The 21890-nt window shown below is 43.0% G+C and overlaps 3 protein-coding genes and 1 non-coding gene across 8 annotated transcripts in view; 3 read left to right on the forward strand and 1 right to left on the reverse strand.

The window, feature by feature from the left end:
- Window positions 1-504: 504 nt before the first annotated feature.
- On the reverse strand, window positions 505-891 carry LOC138210920 (uncharacterized). Its single transcript, XM_069170357.1, has one exon. The coding sequence runs from the start codon at window positions 889-891 to the stop codon at window positions 505-507; it is 387 nt and encodes a 128-aa protein (XP_069026458.1).
- Window positions 892-2271: 1380 nt separating this feature from the next.
- Window positions 2272-10279, forward strand: haus6 (HAUS augmin-like complex, subunit 6). Its single transcript, XM_069170353.1, has 16 exons — window positions 2272-2658; window positions 3020-3115; window positions 3202-3280; window positions 3623-3755; window positions 3927-4071; window positions 5721-5786; window positions 5880-5937; window positions 6143-6316; window positions 6624-6820; window positions 7055-7184; window positions 7327-7429; window positions 7533-7596; window positions 8249-8381; window positions 8505-8603; window positions 8742-8877; window positions 9058-10279. Exons 1-16 carry the CDS (start codon window positions 2525-2527, stop codon window positions 9759-9761), a joined length of 2451 nt encoding a protein of 816 aa, XP_069026454.1. The 5' UTR covers window positions 2272-2524; the 3' UTR covers window positions 9762-10279.
- LOC138210932 (small Cajal body-specific RNA 8) lies at window positions 7687-7817 on the forward strand. Its single transcript, XR_011179298.1, has one exon. It is a non-coding gene; the product is annotated as a small Cajal body-specific RNA 8 (non-coding RNA).
- Window positions 10280-11761: 1482 nt separating the features above from the next.
- dennd4c (DENN/MADD domain containing 4C) overlaps window positions 11762-21890 on the forward strand; it is a 35791-nt gene continuing 25662 nt past the window's right edge. For 3 of the 5 annotated variants that reach the window (XM_069170250.1, XM_069170253.1, XM_069170254.1), the window contains exon 1: window positions 11762-12165. The gene's annotated coding sequence lies outside the window, so the exon portion shown is untranslated. Of the gene's footprint in view, window positions 13111-13568; window positions 13774-21890 lie in introns of all 5 variants that reach the window. The other 2 variants (XM_069170252.1, XM_069170251.1) reach the window with 2 other exon arrangements.

Below are 21890 nucleotides of genomic sequence, written 5' to 3' on the forward strand. Positions count from 1 at the left end.
AATAATCCTGTTCAAATGATAACAAATTTAAACTTCAAAATGTTCCTTCTTTTTAAAATCATAACCACCAATATTTCTACAACAACCAACATACACAATATGGTGCAGTTGTATTTTATCATGTTTATTTAAGGGTTCGGACGTGCAATCAGAAATAGGATTTTATTTTTTCAATTGATTTTTTTTTTTTTAAATTTGAAATAAGGAATGATGGGGGTGATGGTGAAGGGTGGAGGAGGTTGAGGGAAAGGTAAGAAGGGTAATTATAGATAGAGAGGTGAGGATGAATGAGATGGGGGGGTGGGACGGGTGGAGGAGAGGAGGCGTTAGGATGGAGCGGTGTGGGGGAAGGAGAGGAACATGGGGTGGAGGAAGGTGGAGAATGGGAGGGAAGAAGAGGGATACTGTGGTTCGCTGCTTTCGTTTCTTTCTCTTTCTCCTCTTTCTCCTCCTTTTTAAGCTGCTTTTCTTTCTTTGTTCCCGTCTTTCTTCACCTCTCCAGCCTCACCCTGCATTTTTCTCCTGCGGGGTCTTATTGACCTTCTCTAAGTCTTTGTTCTTCACCTCCAGTTCTTCCTTCTCTTCTTCTAACGCCTGGTTTTTCTCCTCAATGTCTTTCATGATCGTTTCCAGTTCTTTATTCTTCTCTTGCAGGTCCTTGTTTTTGTGCTCCAGTTTTGTCTTTGCCTCCTTGGACTCTTTATTTGTCTCCTCTAATTCTTTAATTTTGTCCTCCATCTTTATCTTCGCCTCCTCCAATCCCTTAATCTTCTCAGTTTCGTTTATTTCGTCCTGCAGGTCTTTGTTCTTCTCTTCAAGTTGGTTGGTACGATCAAGTAATTGTTTTTTGTTCACTTGGAGTTGATTCTTTGCTTCCTCTAATTCTTTCATTCCCGCCAAATGATTTCCTTTAATTTGTTGATTGCTTCCTTCACTTTTTCCTTTACCTCCTCCACTTTCTTCTTCTCTACCTCCAGTTCTTTCTTCTCCTCCTCGAGTTTCTTGTTCTTTTCCTCAACTTGTTTTTTTTTTTAGATTCCTCTAGTTCTTGTTTGCTCTTCTGGAGTTGTTTCTTTTCAACGTCGAGGTCTCTGTCCTTCTCTTTACCTCCATAAAGGATGCTGTTTCATTCTGTTTCCATGGTTTCCTCCCACCAGAGAAATGCCCTGCCCTTTGTGGCCGCACCCCCAAAAACCAGATAGCTTAATAATTCGAATTTATTTAATTAATTGAATCAATTAAGATTTATTTTTTATCAAATAAATAATGAATATGCCTCACATTGTTGAAATTCAATATTTGTACTTCATAATTCCACTGACAATGAAACCCAAATGTTTCTCATGTAGCCTATATGAAATATAATAGAATATGCAGCACTAAGCAGAACACAATTCAGTTTAGGGTTGGTATGCGTCTGGAAAAGAAATGCTGATATTTCCTTGAAAGTATTAATTTAAAACTGAAGAAGCAATACAATGCAATAAAAAGAAGTCTTCTATTTGTGCAATCGATGTGATATGGCATTAGTTTGGAGAAAATGGGTCACATGACCCTAAAGCTATTGGAAAAATTCAAATTTTTTCTATGAAAATATTAATACATAATTGAAAAAGCACTTAAGTAAATTTCCAACCTTTGAGTAACTTCACCGCAGGGACAATGACAACAAAGGAAGACATTACCATAACATTCAGAAATCAATAAATGTGAAGGCTTTCACATGGAAGTATAGAAGACAGGAGGTAATTTTTTCAAGGCTATTCGGTCATACGGAGTTAAAATCAACTCTTTATTTAATGGCAAAAATCGCTTCAGATAAATGTAATATTTGTTATGTTCCTGAAAATGTAAAACATGTTAAAGGCTCTACTCAGCTTCATAAAGAAGAAGTAGGATGTATTAATTAATTAAATTAATTTTTTAAATGTAATTATTATCATGGAAGACATCTGAAACTATCGCCCTGAAACTGAAACACCCCGGGACGGTAGGTGGCGGTATGCACCTGTTCAAGTTGGTAGCGGTTCGCAAATAAAATCAGGGACGAAGAAGAAGAAGAAGAAGAAGAAGAAGAAGAAGAAGAAGAAGAAGAATTGTGTCTGCACTTGGCTGACTCTCCCAAAGTCCTCCTATGGAATTACAGTGTATACGTCGCACATGTGTATAACAGACAAAACTAGTTTCTTAAAGTTTAAAATGTTAAAAAAAAAAAAAAAAAAAAAAAAAAAAAAAAAAAGACTTTGGTGAACCGGAAGTAGTTGCTAACAACATCCGGGTGATCATTGGAAAAATTGGCGGTAGCTTTTCTCGCGGCTGCGTTTTCCCAAATTACTGGAATTTATTTGAACGTGAACCTCCAGCTGGGACGGATCTTTACAACTTTCAACGCAACTGCTTCTTGGTCGTCTGTGTGTAACTCGGATACCTTTTTTTGTTTGTTTTTTAATAGTTGTTGACAAACTAAAAAAACCCAAAGTAGGACGTCAGCGCTCGGTGAGCTAACAAATAGCTCTTCGGAACAATGTCGAACCCGACACAGAAGAAGAATGGTAAATATCTGTGGTTCACTCTCCTCGGGTTGGGATTTCATCCGGACATTGCGACGTCAATCGCCGGCAAAGCCAGCATTCACGTAAAGCACGTCAACGTGGGACCGTGAGTATGTTTTTTTATTATCATTATTTTTATTGCTTGTTCATTTCAGACGTCGGGATATTATCTGATTTAATTCGGGTTTATGCAGGTTTGAGTCCCGTGTATCGTGAAGTACGATCTCTAAATATATACTGTGCATTTTATATTTTATATTTAATATTTTCACTGCTATTTTATCGCTTTCTATTATTATCTTATTGCTTCCTGTATGCTGCTGTAGCGAAAAAAAAAAAAGTCCCCTCGGGGATTAATAAAATAACTACCTAACCTAAACCTAAACATGGGCTACTTTCACTTTTAAGTTACATTCACGTTACTCGTTAACATTTGATTGTGTGTAAATCTTCTGTCTGACCAACAGGAATATGTTTGACAAACCAAACAAAGACGCCTTCTACATAGTAATCCACTTCCTGTTGGAGAAACTGAACCCGACTCGATTTCATGAAACATACAGGTAAAGTCAGACACGATTGCCACACGTGTGTATTGTTTATTGTCATAATAATAATAAAAAAAACAAACCCCGATGTTTATTTTTAGGCACTGTTGGTCTGCTGTGAACCACAAAGCCGATGCCGAGTTCCGCAAAGTCACCTGCGCTTGGCTGCGAGAAATAATGGTAAGGTGTCTTGAGTGTTCCTCCTCTTCATCTTCATCTGCCCGTGTAGGTTCACCGAATATGTTCCTCATCAAATGAGAAATTGTTTCTGGCTCTCCTGTCTTTTCTTCATCCCACATTCTCCTCCTCGCCTGCCTTGACATTATTAAAACGACTGACTTAACAGGGCGTAGTTTCCCCCCCGCTCACATATGGAGGCGGCTCTTTGTTGCTCTTCATCCCCCTTTCCACGCATTTCCTGTCTGCCTCACAACTGTTTACTGTCCATGTCTAAAATTGTGTTGTATATGTCTTGAATTTGTGAGCCTACATGTTTTTTTTGTTTTTTTTATCACCGTGTAGGATGAAACCGCGAACGCAGGATCCAAAGTGTTGGCATCACTGTTTCTCTCGCCTGGAGGCCCTAAATTCATCAGCTTGATGCTTCATTTGGCCACTCATGTCATGCTGCAGGAAATGAAGACCTTCACCGCGGGTAGGGCTCGATGGATTGATACCTGTATTTGCAATCTGAATCTCGACTGCTATTACAAAGTGTAGAGTCTCGCAGCATTAGACGAGCAGTCTTTCATTCTGTACGTTTATTTGCCACGGAGCTGGATTGGAGAAAATCTTATTGAATAATCTTGAATGTTATCGTTGCTAGATGACAGTTGGGTTCCTGAGGCAGCAGCGAAGCCTGCTTCCACCTCGGACATCGCCGCCAAGAGACTCGATCTGATCCGTGTCAGGTTTCTGAAAGCTGCAGTGGATCAGGATCGTTTTCTCCACGAGTACCAGAGAAGAGCCCAGTAAGTCCTTCGTTGTCCGACTTTGCTGCAGAGTTGTTATTTTTTTATTTGTGACACAAGCTGTCAACAGACGCTTTCTACTTCAGTAATAATATCATAAACATACCACGTGGGAGGTTATGGTAATGAATCCAGTCTCTCTGACTTGTTCAAGTCCGGTATTAAGAAAAAGGAAATGTGTTGTAATGTTATCAAACAAAATACAATTAATATATCACTTATAATGGCACGATTTCTGATCAAAACTTTACTCTTTTCAAGATTCAGAAGAAAAAGTGTTCCTGCCAAGTATAAGTTTGTGCATCGTTGAGAAATATTCAATACAATAGTCACACAGAGACATAACGGCTCTAATAAATAGTAGTCATGCAAAGGTGTTTTGTCATTCTTTCTCTGCAATCACTTGAAAGTACTTAAAAGAACAAATTGCCACTTCTCTTGTGGATGTCAGTGTTGATGATAAATGAGCAATAAATTCCTCAGTGCGATATTGAAAGAGAAAGCTGAGCCTACATGGACCAGGATGCATTGCGTGCAAGTTTCTGACGCCCAACCCCCAAACATTTGGTTTTCTTTGCCAGGTCGCTCTACTTGTAGATCTCAAACAATTAAATAAAGAATACAAAAAAAACCAAAACGATAAGCAGACAGACAGCCTTGACAGCGAAGAGGAAAAAGACAGGAAAGAAGGTGTTTTTTCATCAGGAAGCTCTTAGTACTGATTATATACTCTTAACATTAGCAGCCATTGTAAACACTGCGTATCGCCACGTTGGACTACAGCTGAATTAGTCTGCAACTCTTCAGGCCACCAACTACGTCACCGTACACATTAAATAATGGCGCTGGTGCTCGAAGAAGAACAGATATTGTACCTGGTTCTCAGAGACAAAGAATTTATAGAGCATTTTTTTTTTTTGCTTTAATTGACCACATTTCCCATCAACACTGATTGGACACCCACACAAAGAGTGGCACGTTTTCCTTTTCACATGGTGTAAAACGTCAGCTGTATTTCATTTCCAAACCCATTCGCCCTAACCTGTTACAAGACTATGTGATTATTGTATTATATCTCGTGTTTCTTCTGTTCTTTTTTTGTCTGGTTTTATGCCTTGATCAAACTTTTTTTCCAGAGGTATTTTTGGCTTTTAATTCTCTGTCAGCGTTCTCGCTGTTGCACGTTTCCGTGGCTCTTTGTTTTAAGCGAGCTGATTGGTAAAGTTAGCGAGGTCGGCGCCCTCTTTCCCGGCGGGCATTTGGATTTGTCCTCACAGGGAAAGCACAGGTGAAATGAGTGTTGTTAACGATGGCTCGGTTCCATCAAGTGATGCATTAAAGCGTGACGGCGAGCCAGCATGCACGATACCGGGAATCTGCAACTGGGCCACCAACCGTTAATGCAATCCTTGTTAATATTAGCGGCTGCACCTGGGCCTTTCCAGCTTGTAAAATATATCTGCTCTGAGAAAAGCCTCGCCCTGTTCTCGAGGTTTGCATTCTAACTAAGCATTTTCTGTGGAAGAGAGTTTTATGGTATTTTGATTTGCATGTGGATGTTAGTTTCTACGACATGATTAGTGTTGTATTTTTTTTTTTTTTTTTTTTTTTTTAAACCTGTTTTCTTTTGTTTTTGCTCTCGTGTGCAGGCTTCTGGTAAAGTCTATGAGAGACATCAAAGCAGATGGTGCCAAGTATGATGAGCTACTTACTAAGTACGTATAGGTTTTTTTTTTCTTCTTCTTTTTCTCAATTCTTTAGATTTAAGTTCTTCGACTGATTAAACAAATGGCACGATTTGCTTTCAGGTGTCGCAGCAGTGGTTCTACACAGGATGGAGCTCTTCCTGTCGAGAAGATCAAAAAGGTTTCAAATGTTTCTAAATCATAATGCCAAAATAAGAGGTTATAAAAGTGCCTTTCAAAATCAATGTATAGTTGAGCCAATGTGCTGGCAGCATGCTGGCGGATTGTGACATTTTATGGAGGGCATGAGTTTTAGCAAGAAGTAGTTATGTTTCATTTTTCAGAGCTCACTAAAGTACTTACTGTATTCTATCTGTTGTTCTAAGGTGCGCGCATTGTGGTCGGCTGTTGATGAAATGCTGTCGACTATCAAAGAGGAGCAGAATGCAGTGGAAAGCGTTATGAAGGGGGATGTAGATCAGTACATCCTCAACGGGACGGATCGAGTTCTGAAAGTTCCCCGCTGTCTGCTAGACAGAATTGAACAGTTGCCACATCAGGTGAGGGTGAAGCTATAGATGGAAAGTGTGTGTTTGTATCCGCTTCATCTGATATGATTCACAATACAAAAGATTATTTTATTCTTGAGTTGATACTTGTCACTTCAGTGTTGCACACCATCAAGTCGGATCATTTGTAATGAAAGCGTGTCGCAGTTTATACAAGCTAAATAAAGATGACAGAAACTGAGACGACACTCGATTCAATCAACGTGCCTACTTAGGATAATATAGTTTCAGGTCCAACATCATCGATACACAGTAATGTGACTTCTTAAATTGTCACCATTGCCTTGTGTGTTTTCAGTTAAGTTCGGGGAACGTGTACGAAGCCGGCCAACTGAACCTCCTCTGTGTGATGGAGCTGATGAATCACGCGTTGCAGCTCCTGAGGGAGGAACAGTGTCGGGTCTCTCATGCCCCCAAACCCGCGATCAATCCTCAGCACCTGCAGGATAAATGTCGTCAGATGGCCCGCATGCTGCAGGACCTGCACCTCATCAGGTAACCGTCAAACCGCACTCACTCGATGGATGCACTTTTGATCCGAAATGTCTTTTGAGTTGTCCGGTAGGTGCCTCTGATTAGCTGTACCTCCTAATTGCCCAACTACTTGGGAGACTTGCGGTGGCGGTGGTGTACTTATCTTCAGCAGTATTTGTTTTCGTACCCGAGAGTTAAAGTGAGCGCTAGAGTGCTTTCCTTTCATGCTCTTTTTCTGCACCCTTCCTCTCTCAGGCAGAAGATTTCGAAGGAAGAAATTCCTGAAGTGAGGAATGCCATCAGAGAGTTGGAGGCAGACTGGGACAAGAAGTGGATGGACACTCTGAGAGTCATGCCCCTAATGTCCTTTCTGAATGAAGACCCTGTGAGTGGACCCCGGAATTGGTGCTTTAGTCACATTACACTTATTTTTAAACTCCGCTAAATTATCATACTTTGCAGGAGGACGAGGAATACATTTCCCTCACCCTGTTGTTTGGTCTTGCTTCATATCTCCCTGTTTTCAGGCTCTTGGTTTCCTCTCACCAATGGCTCCACTGTCTTTTGAACCGGCAGCTGAAGCTAGTTACAGAAGTAGCGTCTTCTCCCAGTACCCTGCTAAACTTCTTGGTGAGCAGCATTGGATTATAATCCAGCCCATATATGTAGTTTGATAGTTAACGCTTTTTGTCTAATTGAAGTTTTTAACCCTTTTTTTTTTTTTTTCCCCCAGAGGAAAAGTCTGCAGAGAGTAAATCACAGGAAGATGTTCATCCGAGTTATTCTAACGTCACAAGGTGATCTAATCTTTCTTTGAACTGAATGACAACACGCCTCATTCTCATCTTAATGTTGAATGCGTCTGTGGCTGGTGTGTTGGCTTCAGATGGGAGGATGATACTTGGGCAGGTGTAAGCAGTGCTCTGTCCATCACTAGTCCTCCCTACAGCATCCCTGCTCTCTGATGACCGTGGCGAATTGAGGGAAATCGCCACGGACAGATACGGAGCGGACACTTGTATTTCTGCACGAGTTACGTGGAAATGTATCACAAATGAGCGGAAAGGTGAAAGAAAAGCAACAAACTCGTGGACTGCTTTTGAAATTTTGTAGCAAATTGAAATTTAAGACTCGAGAACAAGATGTTGACACATGACAAACTTTACATCATCAAAAAAATAATGCTGCTCCTTCAAATTGTTCTAAAATTGAGGATTTTAGTCGTCGGTCTACTTTGAGCTTGAAGTTATCCACCCTGGACTCATCCATTCAATTGCATTGAAGATTTGGGAATTTAGCACTGAGCCCAGGCCTCCGTAGCAGGCTGTTAATAGCTGCATTGATGCACTCGGTGTTGTTTTCTCCACTTGAAAAAAAACACTCGTGGGGGGAAATGCACTTCACTGTGAAAAAGTCTTTTAAATCGGTTGTTTTGTATTTTTGAAACAGTCCTTACCCTGCAACAGTTGAGAGGACTCAAAGTCCAGTTGTCACCACTGAAGCGTCACAAACAAACACCTCCCTCCACTGGCTCTTTGACACACACTCTCCACTGAGTGCTCCACCTGTTCCACCACCGCAGGTGAGTCTTATCGTGCAGCTAAGCTCTGTCCCCCCCTACCGGTACCGGATTTTCTCCGCCTCCTGAGCTCGAGTCCATCGCCTCCCATGATAAACCACATTTAACAAACCTGCTGTGTTTTAGGCCAGTGCGAGGAAGACGACCCACGTCCATCGGAAGGTGGCGCCCACGAGGACCAAGACGCTGATATTGGACATGGAGTGCGATAACCTTGCCGATCAGGTACAGAGATGATTTTCAAACGCAGGAGCCCGAGAATTAGAAAAGACTGTTTAACACTTCTGGCTGCGGCGTGAGTACATGACAAACAAATTTGGTTTCCTGACTGACTCGATACTGATGAAAGTGTGTTTGTGTTAGTTTGCGGATGCCGTGACGACAACCACACCTTCGGAGGGCAGGGTCAAAGGTTTGGACTTGGAGGGCCTTCTCGGCACTCTTCAAAGAGATCCCTTCTCTACTAAAAAGCAGCTGCCGCGCACACCCGAGTGCTTGAGTAAGTCGGAAAACCATTTGGCTTCATGTCTCTTAAATCGGAATTATGAATGAAGCCTGCGCTTTATGTGAAATGTCATGTAATAAACGATTATAATGCATTATTTCGGGGAAAAGCGTTCCATAAAGTGTGTTTTTCCCAGTTAATAAATTACTTTTCTCCTTTCCCCGTTTTCTCAAGTTATGGATGTGAAAAGCTCCTGGAGAAAAGCGGTCAAGGAAGATGAAGCTAGAAAAATTCGACAGTCGGCAGAGGCTAACGGCCGCACAACAAAGCGACCGAGTCCCGTCGGCGAGCCCCGTAAGGCGCTGCCGAGCCCCGACGCTCCCTCCCAGACCGTCTCTGGCCGTGTCCCGAGCCACAGCAGCCCCCCTGTCGTCCAGCGGGGGTTGTTATTTGAGTCGATGCCGTCGTGGGACACCTTCAACGCGGAGACCGTCGACGGCCTGAGCGGCACGGGCGGCAGTGCGGTGCAGTTCAGCCTCGAGCACGAAACGCTCCCCGAGATGCTGAGCTGGGACAGTCTGTCGAGTCTCGACGATGACTACGGAGACGTGAAGAGTGAGGAGGACGAGTTGCTCATCCCCTCCCTGAAGACGGACACAAAGCAGACACGATCAACCGCACGCCGTCACCTGGGTCAGAACCAGCCGGCGTGCAACGACGGCTCCCCGCTTGGACTCATAAACGCACCCGAGTGTCGCGTGCCGGTTTCTGCTTCGGGCAGAGACCGGCGAACGGAACCGGCAACATCGGTGGAAGCCGCGGAAAAGGTCTTTTCACTGGATTTAGACGAACTGGAGGGATGCTCACCCCGCAGGAAGCAGGAATACAGCCTCCCCAGCCTGATCACATTCTCCCCGATAGATGACATGAAGCGTTAGCTTCATTCACAGGAAACATTCTTCCGCCTCAGCTGTCTTAAACTCTACACTATGACTTTTAATACATTTTACAAACACTTGTATATAGCTGTAAAATAACATGCATATGTTGCGTACTGAATTAGTTAAGTTTATTCATTAAATAACATGAACTACTTTAATAAAAGTGCAAAATTAGAGGTTTTTTTTCATTGCATGTAAATGATTAGGATTTCTAACTTGTGTGTTATTCCCGTGTAAGCAGTCTAACATTGAAGTCACCAAACTTGAAATGTTGTATAGCAGAAAAGGGATGGAGTTCGGTGTTTAAATCCACAGCATTAATGGGTGCTGGTTGGCCTCCCCCCCCCTTCACATTTACACTGCACTGTTAACATGGTCTCTAACCAAACAATATCTTTTATACAATGTTTAAATTTCATAGGAGGAATGTAGCCACAAGTTTGACACGACCCAAGGCCACTCGGGGTAATGAAAGTAGAATTTCTCGGTTGTTGTAAATAAAAAGCATGCATCTACTTCTTGTAATCTCACTGCATCATGTCTCGAAGTGTCAGCAGCACGGTGAGTGTGGAAGAGTGGGAAGTCCGTATCGGTCAAAAGGTTTGCTCATTTCAGTTGTGGAATTTTTTTGTAAATTTTTTTTTGTGGTTTGCATTGAGCATCAGGTGCAACGTACAGATAGATAGATAGATGGTTACTTTATTAATCCCCAAGGGGATTTTTTTTTTTTTTTTTTTTTTTTTTTTTTTTTTGCTACAGCAGCATTTATAGATACAGGAAAGAAATAAAATAACAGTAAAAAAAATATTAAATATAAAAATGCACGGATTAAATTAGTTTTAATTTAATTATTTTATTTTATTGTATATCAATCAAATAAAATAATTAAATTAAAACTAAACAATAGTGCAAAGTTTTTTTTTTTTTTTTTATATTTAAACAACCAAGAAAAACAGACAACGGTGTTATTGTTGTTGTGTGTGATGGATTTTTTTCCCAGAGGTGATGTCTTGTGGTTTGTACACGAGTGCAAATCTGAAATGATATAAAAAAATTTAAAAAAAATCTGCAGATTGGGCTCGAGGCTACCAGTGTTTCTCCAGAGCGCATGAAAATATATGAAGGCTTTCTGACGCACCTGTTTTTTTTTTTTTATACATCTGTGTAACTTCTTCCAGTTCAAGATGGGGGGGCTTCAGAAGCTGAGCAAAAAAAAAAATCAGGGAGGCAAGGCAGCAGTAGAAAGTCAGGGAAGCAGGAAGTCAAAATATGTTGCCTTCACAATAAAGCACCAACTTTGACATGGGGGGGGGGGGGGCAAAAATAGATTTGAAAGGCTCTACATGAAATCTGCACCATGACAAAAGCGTTTATGATAAACAGCTGAAACTTGTTTTCATTGGCACGAATCAGGCGTTACAATGCATATCATAACGCAGGTGTTTAAAAAAAAAAAAGTTTATTATTTATACAATCAGAACAGTCGGATCTGCACTTGTATTTCCCCATAACCACCAACATCATATCACATCACATCCATACGTCTGTGCAAAGGCTTTGCATGTAAACTAAACTTTTTAGTTATTGATACAGCATCACAAAATACAATATCATGATACTGAAGTGGTGTATTTTTTCTTACTCCCCTAACTGTAATGTGGATATAGTACATGTAATTTACATTGTATATTCAGTACATATACAGTATCATATTGTGTATTTATACAATATATATATAGGACTATTTCCAAGTGGCTTTTTTTTTTTTTTTGTCTTTGTTTTATATATATATATATATATAAAACAAAAACAGCAATGTTGTAGTAATTCATATAATTAATAAAAATGTAATATGTAACATAGACTCAATCTTCTGTTTAACAAATTATTCGCTTTATTCTGAAAACTGCTACACGTGTTCACCATGAGGGAATTTTACTTTGAAAAGATAGTCCGGAAGTTGACGGGTAATACGCAGACTTGCTTCGTAACTCCTCGAGGCCAGCTTCAGTTGCAGCGGACTAACTAGCTGGCCTCTCCTCTTCTCTGGGCGGTTCCAGCCTGAAAGAGACGTTTAGGAAGAAAGCTCACACCAACAAAAACTATCAGCGCAGACACAAACATGGCGCCCACCTCCGCCGACAACTTCAGATGAAAGTGCGCGTGAAGAAGTAACCAGCAAACTTCCAAAGGACTATTTCCAAGTGGCTTTTTTTTTTAAATTTTTTTTTCTTGGTCTTTGTTTTTTGTTTTTTTGCGCGCCGTCCTGGTTTATTCCGTTTTGCACAGTTCAAAAAAAAAAAAAAAATAAAAAAAAAAAAAAAATCCGGACTATATTAAGCGGTAAAACAGCAAGTTGCATTAATGTCAACATTGTCTCTCGCTGCAGTGTAAACAGCTGGTAAGTACACATATTTTCTCATGTGGAGATGGCCGAGACCGGACGATGTTTGTTGTGGGAATTTGAAACAGCGTTTGAAGTGTTATAAGGAGGTTGTTGTTGTTTTGCTTTCTTTCTCTTTTTTTTTTTTTGGAGCTGTGCGTAAAGTAAAAGCTCCCCCGCTGAAAAGACGTGTTCCTGCCGCGGGCCGCTTGTGCACTTTCCGCCGTGTTGTCCAACCGCGGAGGGACAGACAGAGCCACGTATCACCGCTCAAGCCTGGTCACGGGAGGACATTTCTTTTGTTGCACCCCCCCCACCCCCCACCCGCCGATGTGTATTTCCTGCAACAAAGTTGACCTAGTTATGGTTCGGATGCAACAGTTGGGAACATTACACCCCTCTCCCCCCTCTTCCTCCTCCTCTTCCTCCTCCTCCTCCCTCCTCCCCAGGCCCTCCTTGACGCCAGGATAAGCTGACTATCCAACCTTGCAGGTGTCTGCACGCAGGCTCACTCACAAACCCACAGCAACTTCCTGCTTTGATAACACTGGTGATTTTACGGTGTAATTCAGTCAAAACTGTTCTCAAGTTGATAAGAAACTCTTAACCTGACTTCCCCCTTTGCATTTTTATCCAGTCGCTGATTATATAACTGTGTGAGATGCCTCTTCCTTTTTGTGGCAGTGTGTGCTCGCGCGGTGAGCACAAATGCCATTGAAGGCCGTGCCAAGGTGCTCACATATCAGAGCCTCAGCAACTCGGCGCTTGACTGTTTGCCAGGCAGCAGGAGCAGTCTAACCCTGGAAGCCGGCGGAGCACTCCCTGCTCCATCTTCCCATCGCCGGTTTGGTGATTCACGGCACGGCATGTGATGATCCTATTATGACAGCCGTGGCACAAGTCCCAGCAGAGCAGAGCAGAGCAGAGCAGAGCAGAACACGGCACTTCCTCTTCTATTGTACTGTAAGCGCTCATATTTTTTTTAACCACCTGAGGTTGCTGTCACATGATAGCAGGATAATCAAGTGTTAAAACGGTTGAAATTGCCCCGGCTGGATTCGCTGAGCCACAGCCACGTGAAAACGCAGCAGAAAAAAAAAAAAAAAAAAAATTCTCTTTCTTGACCTTGGCTTGGCCTGACAGGCCTTGGAAAAGGGGAGTGGAGTGAATGTTTCCTCCTACCAGCCGCTGCAGGTATAAAGTGAGTCATGGCTGCACTGTGGCTTTGTGTACATTGAACTTGCACTTTGTCACCGCCACCGGCCGTCCAAAGGCTCTGTCAGGTGACCAAGGAAAGGAGGTGGATTGGCCAAAGGAGCAGCAACAGGCTGTTGGAGGACTCGTTAGTTGCTAAGGCAGAAGTCAAATAGGATTTTGATGAACGTGTGAAAAGCCTGTATTTGTTTCTGTTTCTCTTTCAGAGTGAATGTTTCTGAAAGAACGACAAAACGTTACTACGTCTGACATCAGCGACATTTCATTTGCTTCCAGCATTCAGACTTCCACCGACGTGTCGCACCGTTTCCAATCTCGGCTCCTCCAATCAACTGCAAAACAATATCTTTGGCGTCTGTAAATTCACCGTAACTCGCACTTCCAACCGGCACCATCTTTCAGTGTACATCGGTGAGCTGCCACTCATTTCTTCCACAGCCTCCACTTCAACTGACTTTATTATGGTCAGTTTATGACCCTCGTGTTGACATTTGAACTCTCGGAGCTTAAAAACTTTAACTTTATCAGTGTTTACGCTTTAAGTGACACCTGAACTTCCTTCAGTGCTTCATGTCAGCTGACCACTTAATTGAGTTTCTGAGGACCGCATCAGCAGCACGTCTTCAACTCGTGTTACTCCTGTACCCCCTCCACTGTGCATACATATTTTACACTTCAACCGGCTCACGTCAGGTTTTGGCTCAGGCGCTTGCTTGTTGCAGGACTTCCACTTCATCTGTCACCTCCAGGTCAATGTATCACGTTAGGCCCGTAATTTGCAGTTTTCCTTTTCCATCAATGAAGGCACACTTGAAACTCAAAAAGGTTTTTTGTGTAGGTTTTTTTTTTTTTCCCCTACAAATTGTTTGTTAATTTGCAGATCTATGAAGTACAAGTCGGCAGAACACGCGCACTTAAATGGGCAAGAATATATCCTGTTCAGTTAAACGTGGGTTTGTGGGAGAAGAATTGGCTCATACAAATTGGAAAAAAAAAAGGAGAATGATTGAGCTGAATTTGATCCTTCCTGCAATTATAAATCAGCCAAACAGTGAAGGTTCATTCTTTATTGAAAATGGTTCTAGTGAACGTAATTATCCAGTTTATTTATTTATTTTTTTTAAACGTATTTACTTTGTCCAGCTTTCGTCAGGCGCATTGTGAGGTTACTGTTGCTCTGTGCTGAATATTTGTTCAGTTGCTGTGCTGTAGCACACATTTGCAATAATGGTTTGACGTGTTACACGCTTTCACAACAACTTTCTTGTAGCAAATAGCAGACGAACCCAAAAGTATTCCCAAACAGAGAACGCTGTATTCCCACCGGAGGCTGCCATCGTTCTCCGCTCGGCTGCCTGCCTCTCACCCTCGTTGTCTGCCTCGGGACTCCGGCTCGCGTTGTCCTCTGAATCGCATCTGCGTCAGAGTTTCGGTCAGTCTTTGTTTTGAATTGACGTTTCTCTTTCATTCAGTGCTTCGAGAAATATTTATTTCAGTTCAGCTCAGCTTCTTTCACTTTTTATATTTCAACTTCCACTTCAGCTGAAAACTTGTGTGCTCCACAAACTCTTACGTCACTCCCGCTGTAGGAATTTGTTCCTCCGTGATGATGTGAGAGGTCGGTGTCAGCGACCGATGCTGCGTTGTCCGACTCAAGGATGCTCCTGCAGGCCGGATCTTCTTTCTCGCCATTTCTTCTGCTGCACCATCATTTCTTTTCACAACGTTTCTAGCTGCTCAGCCTGGAGGTGACTGCAGATTTAATACCACATTCATTACAAGTTTTTGTGCTTTTGGAGCCAGAATGTACCTGAAACAGCTCAGCACATTTTGTTCCGCTACCTGTTTGTATGTTTTAAGACATATTAACTCCAGATAGTCGTTTCTAGCCAAAGAGCAACAAAATGGAACTTGTAACGCAGCCAAAATGTTTCTCGGGTAACCCATTTCCCTCCTCTGACCCTTGTACTGTGCTGTGATGTTCCCCATGTAAAGTTGTTCTCTTTCAGTACGCCTCGGTCTGAGTTGGTCTAGGCCCAGCTAGTTAGTAAGGGCAATGAGTTTGCCCTCTCTTCCTTCTCCTTAGAGTGGAAAGAATGCTCTCTGTCTGCCGGGCTGTCACGCTCCAGGAGGAAGGCGGTCTTGTGACGTTTCTGCTGAGCCGAGCCTCGCTGCTTGGAGCTGCCTCTCATCGTCCTAACCTACCCGAGCAGTTTTCAAGCAGCCATATTTTACAGTCAGCCTTTAAATGTCAGTATATTTAACGTTCGCCTAATACCATCTCCTTGGCCTGTCGTATTGCTCGTGCCCCCCCCCCCCCCCCCCCCTGCTGTTGGCTGTGCTGGCGTCGGGTGCTTTTGACAGACTAGTTCAGCAAACACTTGAAGTGGGTCACTGTCTCTGGGAAACACCTGCCTTTCAGACCATGTGCTCACCCCGTGGTGCAGCGTAACCACAGACCCACAGTGATCCGGGAAGAAAAGGCAGAACACTTTCTGCTTCGGTTATTTGGATTTGTGCCACCTCTCCTCTGATTGCCTTTAGTCATTGCTGCTGGCTTTGGTGCTACTTGGGCAAAGCGTGAAACAATCCACTGCTGTTGGTTTGCTGTTGGACTGAGAAAGATTTCGAGACGACACACCAGAGGGGAACCATTCGGGTGACTCTATGGTGGATGTGTGTCATAGTGCTGAAACAGTTTGTTGGTTCGTTGGTCAAGGACCATTTTATTGATCATGTGTGAAGTAAAATTACCAAACACATTTTGGTCACAGCTTCTGAAATGTGAAATGTTTTATTTAGGTTCGATAAGTTCCACCTTGCAAATATGAGATCTGTTGTTGTTTTTTTAGCTACGTGACGGAAAGCTTAATTAGATCTTTCTAATTCAAGCGAAACAGCCAATGCCCAAAGGATCAAAATGAAACAGCCTGCTGCAAAACTAACAAACATCCTCCGTCCGGCCTGTTATCAGTGAAATTCGGCAATCAAATACCTAATCTGAGAAGCTTGTTGACAGCTACCATCAGCCCCTAAATGTAATTGGATTTTATGCATGTATTTGTGTGTGTGGAAAAAACAAAAACAACAAAAAAAAAACAGCTGCCAGGGTTAAACAAACTCGACCGAGAAACAGAGTTCACTGCAGGTCTTTTGCTTTGCTCAGGCTCTGCAGCGTGATGTTAGCATATGGCTATGATAAAGCCGAGCTATCGCACAACCTTATCTGGAGCTAAAAGGCAGATAGACTGAATGTTCCACCTCTCACACACGCTGAATAGCAAATATTGAATAGTTAAATACCTTTCCCGCCTTTATCAAGTGCACTTGAGGATTTTTTTTTTTTTTTCTTCAGAATACATGCCAAAGTCTTTTCTTATTTTCTGTATTTTAAGCTGAAGGCTGATTTGGCTCTCTCTACAAAGTGGGGCTGTTAGTCTCATCACATCGCACTGTTAAGATTAATTAGCGGGGTGAGGTATTTACAAACCGCACTTTTACAGCCAACTATGCGCACGCAAGTCCGGCTCGCATACGAATTCAATCAGACAGCAGCTCAACTCGCTTTGGATTTTCTCGCCTCAAACCGTCGCTCCTCCTCAGGAAGAGCACCGAGGTTGTTCTGTGGTCGGCGCCTTGTAAAATGGAGGTTTCGTCACCTCATTGGCACCTCGTACTCAGCCTGGCCTCCACCGCTAACGGCACACTGTGATGACAGGTGGCAGGGAGCGCCACTTTGCTCTTCCTCCAAAGCCCAGAGCTACAGAGTGCCACTTGAAGCAGACGCTGGTGCTGCCGAGGCTGACACAGCGTGGCTCAGCGGCTGGCCACCGGACCTGAAAGGGTCGAATGTCGCAGGCTAATTGCAGCTGAAAGAAGACAACCTTTTCCTCTACCAGTTTGTTTTCTTTAGTCGTTTTGTCTCTCACGAATGATCTTTAGGTGCACTTTAGAGGTCCTGTACCATCAACGGGAGTAAAGTAGCCTTTGCACTGAAGCTCATCCGCACTTGGCACAATAGAGGGGTCGGTGTGAACGATCAGCCTGCTGCATCTGCACACACTTAAGATTTCATTCCCGTTTTGCAGCGTTGGAAGCTACGAGACGGTCGTGTGTCATCCCCGGCAGCTGTTTCAGGCGAGCTGTGTGAGTGGATGTGCGTGGCAGAGCTCCTGCTGAAATAACTGAGACAGACCCAGCACTGTCTGTTGTCCAGCATTACACATACAAGCACGCACACTTGTGCATGCGCTCACACGCAGGCAGGCTCTCTCACCCCCTGGGGAACGAGCCTCCAGGCTCTTTTGTGTGAAAGGGATGAGCTCATTGTGGGGCAGACCACGGGGGGTAAGGGGGTAAGGGGGCGGGGCTGGGGTGGGGTGGGGTGGAGTAAGGGGTTCCACTCTGTCCACTTAAAATAGAGAAATCTCTGTTTCTATTTCTGTTTGTGTCTCTCTGGGATCATTGCGACAGAGGACAGAGCCAGGTGAACGCACAAAGCCCCCGAGGAGTGGGGGGGGGACCTCCCCAGTTATATTTATGGCAGCTGGAGAGTTTTCCTCTTTCCTCAGGGGGTCGTTGGGCTGCACAGCCAACATTTGGTGCGTTTGCAAGCAAGTTAAGACCAGTGCCGCCGCACGGGAGCGGAACTTTCCAGAGCGGGAAAATCCGCCGCTTTGAGAAATGCCCCAGTCAGGACTGCAGGACTAACAGTGATCACAGATTTCATTTTGATCAGCAGAGGGTTTTTGTTTCATAAATCATGGTGCAAGCACAATATTTGTTAAATGGTAAACATTAATGCCTCGTAATTGGTGTACCTGGGCTGCGGTGAAATGCTAATATATTTCTCTGCACTAGTTACGGATTTCTAAAAGAATAGCTTATTGTACTACAGGCAGTGATTCTTTACATTTTGTTGTATTTCATAACAGTTCTTGTTCCCCTGCCTGCTGCTATAAATGATCTCAAAGCAGCTCGAAAGTTCTGATTATGTTACAAGTATTTGTACCTCTGCACTTTCTGTTGTCACTGCAAATCCATCTGGCCTCCAAAAGTCCATTATCAAAAAAACAATCCATCTCCGCATACTACATTTTTGAGTTTTGCACAATTTTAAATTATGATTTCTAAAATGACTTCCGGACAGGTGTCGTGACGGACGTAGAGATATCCGGCTACTGCTGAAAAGAAGTTGTGCCGAGTCTTGGACTGTGTGCGTGCTGTTTGATTTTTGGAGTTATGGATCTGACAAGAGAAGCGCAGTTTTTTGAAGGAAATCCATCAGGTTTAAATGAATAAGGTTAAAAGTTTGAGCTTGGATCAAGAGAAGCAGCAAATTGTCACATTTGAGAACTAGATCCATCAAATGGTGTTTTTAGTATTTTTCCGAGTAGCAGTCAAGAATCAAAATAGTTGGCAATTCATTTTCTTTCATGGATTTATCAACTAAGTGGCCTGTTAAAATCTCTAACGGAGAGTTTTGGAGTGACCAGTCAAAGTATGTTTCCAAGGCAGCTTCATACTTTTTTTTTGTTTTGTTTTTTGGTCATAGTTCGTAGTAGTGAGTTGCCTCACTGAGTGCAACCCAGACAAAGAGCGAGACACCGGATCATCAGGGCTCAGGAGTAACACAGGAACAGGTTTTCAAATGGGAAGGGAGGGGCAGAGGACAACCTTTTAGAGCCCGGGGCTCAAGTTACAACAGAAGACTTTTAATATAGTGGAAATGCGCTGGACTAGTTTGTCTGCGAGTCCCACCTCAGTCATTTTTACCATTTGAAACAAAACTTTGCTCAGGTTTTTTCTGAATTTCCTTCTTGTTGCATGCGGTAAGAAATGCAGAACAAGAAAGGCAGAAAAAAAAACCCTCGATGTTGTTCTCGCTTCGCTTCACAATAGCTTTAGAGCTTTTAGGTCTAATTCTTTGTCAACACTGCGGTTTATGGCCACCACCATCTTTTATTTGCTCACCAGACATAAAAGTGGACGATAAAATGAGCCTCGTCTGCCATTTCACTCGCTGCACATCTGAAGCTGTGCCTGGGCTTTGTTTCAGCGTCCTTTTGACTGCAGACTGCAGAGAACATGTCAGCCACACTAAATGTACCCTTGGAAGACTCGGAGATCAATTTCCTCAGCGAGAGTAACACTAGTCGCAGCTCAGGGTCGCGCAGCCTGCCATTGTTGGGGCGCGGTTGCCATGGCAGCGTCAATGTATCATTGGCTGTCACAAAGAGATATTTGTGCGGTTGTGTTGGCGTGTGTGACGGAGGAGCAGGGGACCGTTCAATGTTTCTACCCTTTACCGTCTCTCCTGTTGTGGGCACGTTGTGTGACCTGATGGTTTTCCACAATATGGCAGATATTAGCAATATTGTATGAAATGGCTAAAAGTATATTTCTATTCGTGTATCATGCAGGGCAAGTTTTAATAGTGGCATTTGCTGCAGCTCTGTCTATTTTTACAGAAGCAATACATCACGGATTGAGGCTACTCATAGCAACCCTACTACAACAAATAATGTGTGGTGCTGTCTCCTTTTCTAACTGGGAACAGGAAATGACATGACTAACCTTTTTGTGGCGTTCATTGGAAAGAACCTGACATATCAATACATCATATTTGTAGGCATTTAAATCAACCTGACTGTACCCACATAAAAATCCTCTCCTGTTGACCTGTGACCTGCTAATACAAAAGACAGGCTTAAAATTTGCTTTTGACCTGTCGAGCATTTGGTGATACCGAGGCCTGAGCAACCGTCACATCAAAAGCAATGCATTTCTTCTTTGTTGCCTGGTTGTCATTTCTTATGGCTTCACTCAGACGGTCAAAGTTGCCAACTCATTTCTGGTCTTTTAAAGTTGTTATGATCAATATTTTTATATCGACAATGGATCAAATGACTGTAACGTGAAAGGCGTTGCCCTTAGTGACAAACTATTGACAATTGTCACACAAGTTTGCAGTTTGCCTCAGTAAAATGTAGCTTTATAGAGATCTCGCGTTGTATCTGCACTGAAGCCATGTTTTGTTTTTTTTTAGTCTGAACTGCAACTTTACGGTTTCAGTTCCATTTCACAGTCATTTTTGGTAGTTGCGGGTGCTGTCTGTACCAGAAAACTTAACCAAGGGTAGCAACTAGCCTATCAAAATACAAAATAAACTGCATTTAGCAATTGAAGAGCCAGATTTTAGCCTCAGGAGCTGCTGCTGGAGAACAAAAACAGAGATAAATCAAGAATGAGTTTTGGTTATTTATGTTGAAACGTGTCTGCTGAATGGAAACGAGGAGCTGCTTTCTGTTCCCGGAATCAACTTTAAAGGTGCTAATGTGTTGATGCTGTGTTTTAGAGTTTGTTTTTTCTGCCCCCCCAACTGGTCAAACGAATCGGTTCACGTAGTTCAGCGTGCTGTAAATTCAGTCATTAGCTTCTGTTTTACTTATCAACTCGTGTGTGATTCAGTGTTTGAGTCCGAGATTGAAATCCAAAGCGTTCCTTGCGCAAAAAATGATTAATACTGATGTCGTACACAGGTGTAATGACGGCAGCTGTCCGTTTGTGATGTACTGCCTGACCCATTCCCACATTGTGAGTTCTGGCTGTGAAGAGGCATTATTTCACCCACAAACACAGACAGATGCTCGAACCACCAGAGCACATTTATTGGCCAGCCTTCGGTGAGAGCACATTTAACAGTGCGGTTTGTTAAGAGAGCAAAATATGGTCTGAAAACAGCAATTTGTTTTTGAATAGGGTTTTGACCAGTGAGATGTAACCATGGAAACGGTGCTGTAAATCTCTTCAGACCAATAATTCTTAGCTCAACGTCTGGCTAGATTGCTGTTGTGCATCGTCATAAAACGAGAGTTCGGGTCTAGTCAAAACAAGCTTCATTTTTTTATTGAAGTGAGACAAGATTCTGCATTTCATTGTGAAGTATTACCTGTGGAAGCTATTAAGACTGATAAACCCGGGAGGGACTGAAATGTTGTTAACCTTGTAAAACCCTGACCTTGTGCAAATCGGACGAGAAGCTTGTCTTCCGCTATCATCTTTGAGATGAGGGCTGTCGTTTGTTCTGCACGTCCAACATCAAACTTCATCTGTCCATTGATTATCGATCTGTGCAGGGACCGTCTTTGCTTTGCCTCAAATCTCTGTGCATAGTAATGCTAGATATGCCAGCGTCACCTGGCGGAGTTTGCGCTGCACTTCATTTTCCACTCAGAACTTTTTGACGGCTAAACTGTGACTGTGGCATCCAATGTCACAGTGCTCCACACGTTGGACCCGACAGAGCTCTGGAGCCCGGGAGCAATGTGCCCTTCTCCTCCTTTTGTTGTTTAATGACAGTTGACAAACAGCTTTTAGGTACATTACCGCCACCTTCTGGCGGTAGTTAAACATTACTACCAGCCTCCGCTGGTAAGGGAAAATCATGATCCACCTCTGCTTCAAAGTGAGTTGAAGTCCTTTCAAAGAAATGGGTGGCCTTCATTAAAGAAGTGAGGAATGGTTAT

The sequence above is a fragment of the Embiotoca jacksoni genome, unplaced genomic scaffold, assembly GCF_022577435.1.
Source record: "Embiotoca jacksoni isolate LCO1_2020_lvr unplaced genomic scaffold, fEmbJac1.0.p SCAF_49, whole genome shotgun sequence".
NCBI classification, from domain to species: Eukaryota; Metazoa; Chordata; class Actinopteri; family Embiotocidae; genus Embiotoca; species Embiotoca jacksoni.

Coding starts and splice junctions, on each gene's coding strand:
- haus6 (XM_069170353.1), top strand. CDS start 2,525: ATGTCGAACCCGACACAGAAGAAGAATGGTAAATATCTGTGGTTCACT. Junction 6,317..6,623: donor TTGAACAGTTGCCACATCAG/GTGAGGGTGAAG, acceptor GTGTGTTTTCAG/TTAAGTTCGGGGAACGTGTA. Junction 8,878..9,057: donor GCGCACACCCGAGTGCTTGA/GTAAGTCGGAAA, acceptor CGTTTTCTCAAG/TTATGGATGTGAAAAGCTCC.
- LOC138210920 (XM_069170357.1), bottom strand. CDS start 891: ATGAAAGAATTAGAGGAAGCAAAGAATCAACTCCAAGTGAACAAAAAA.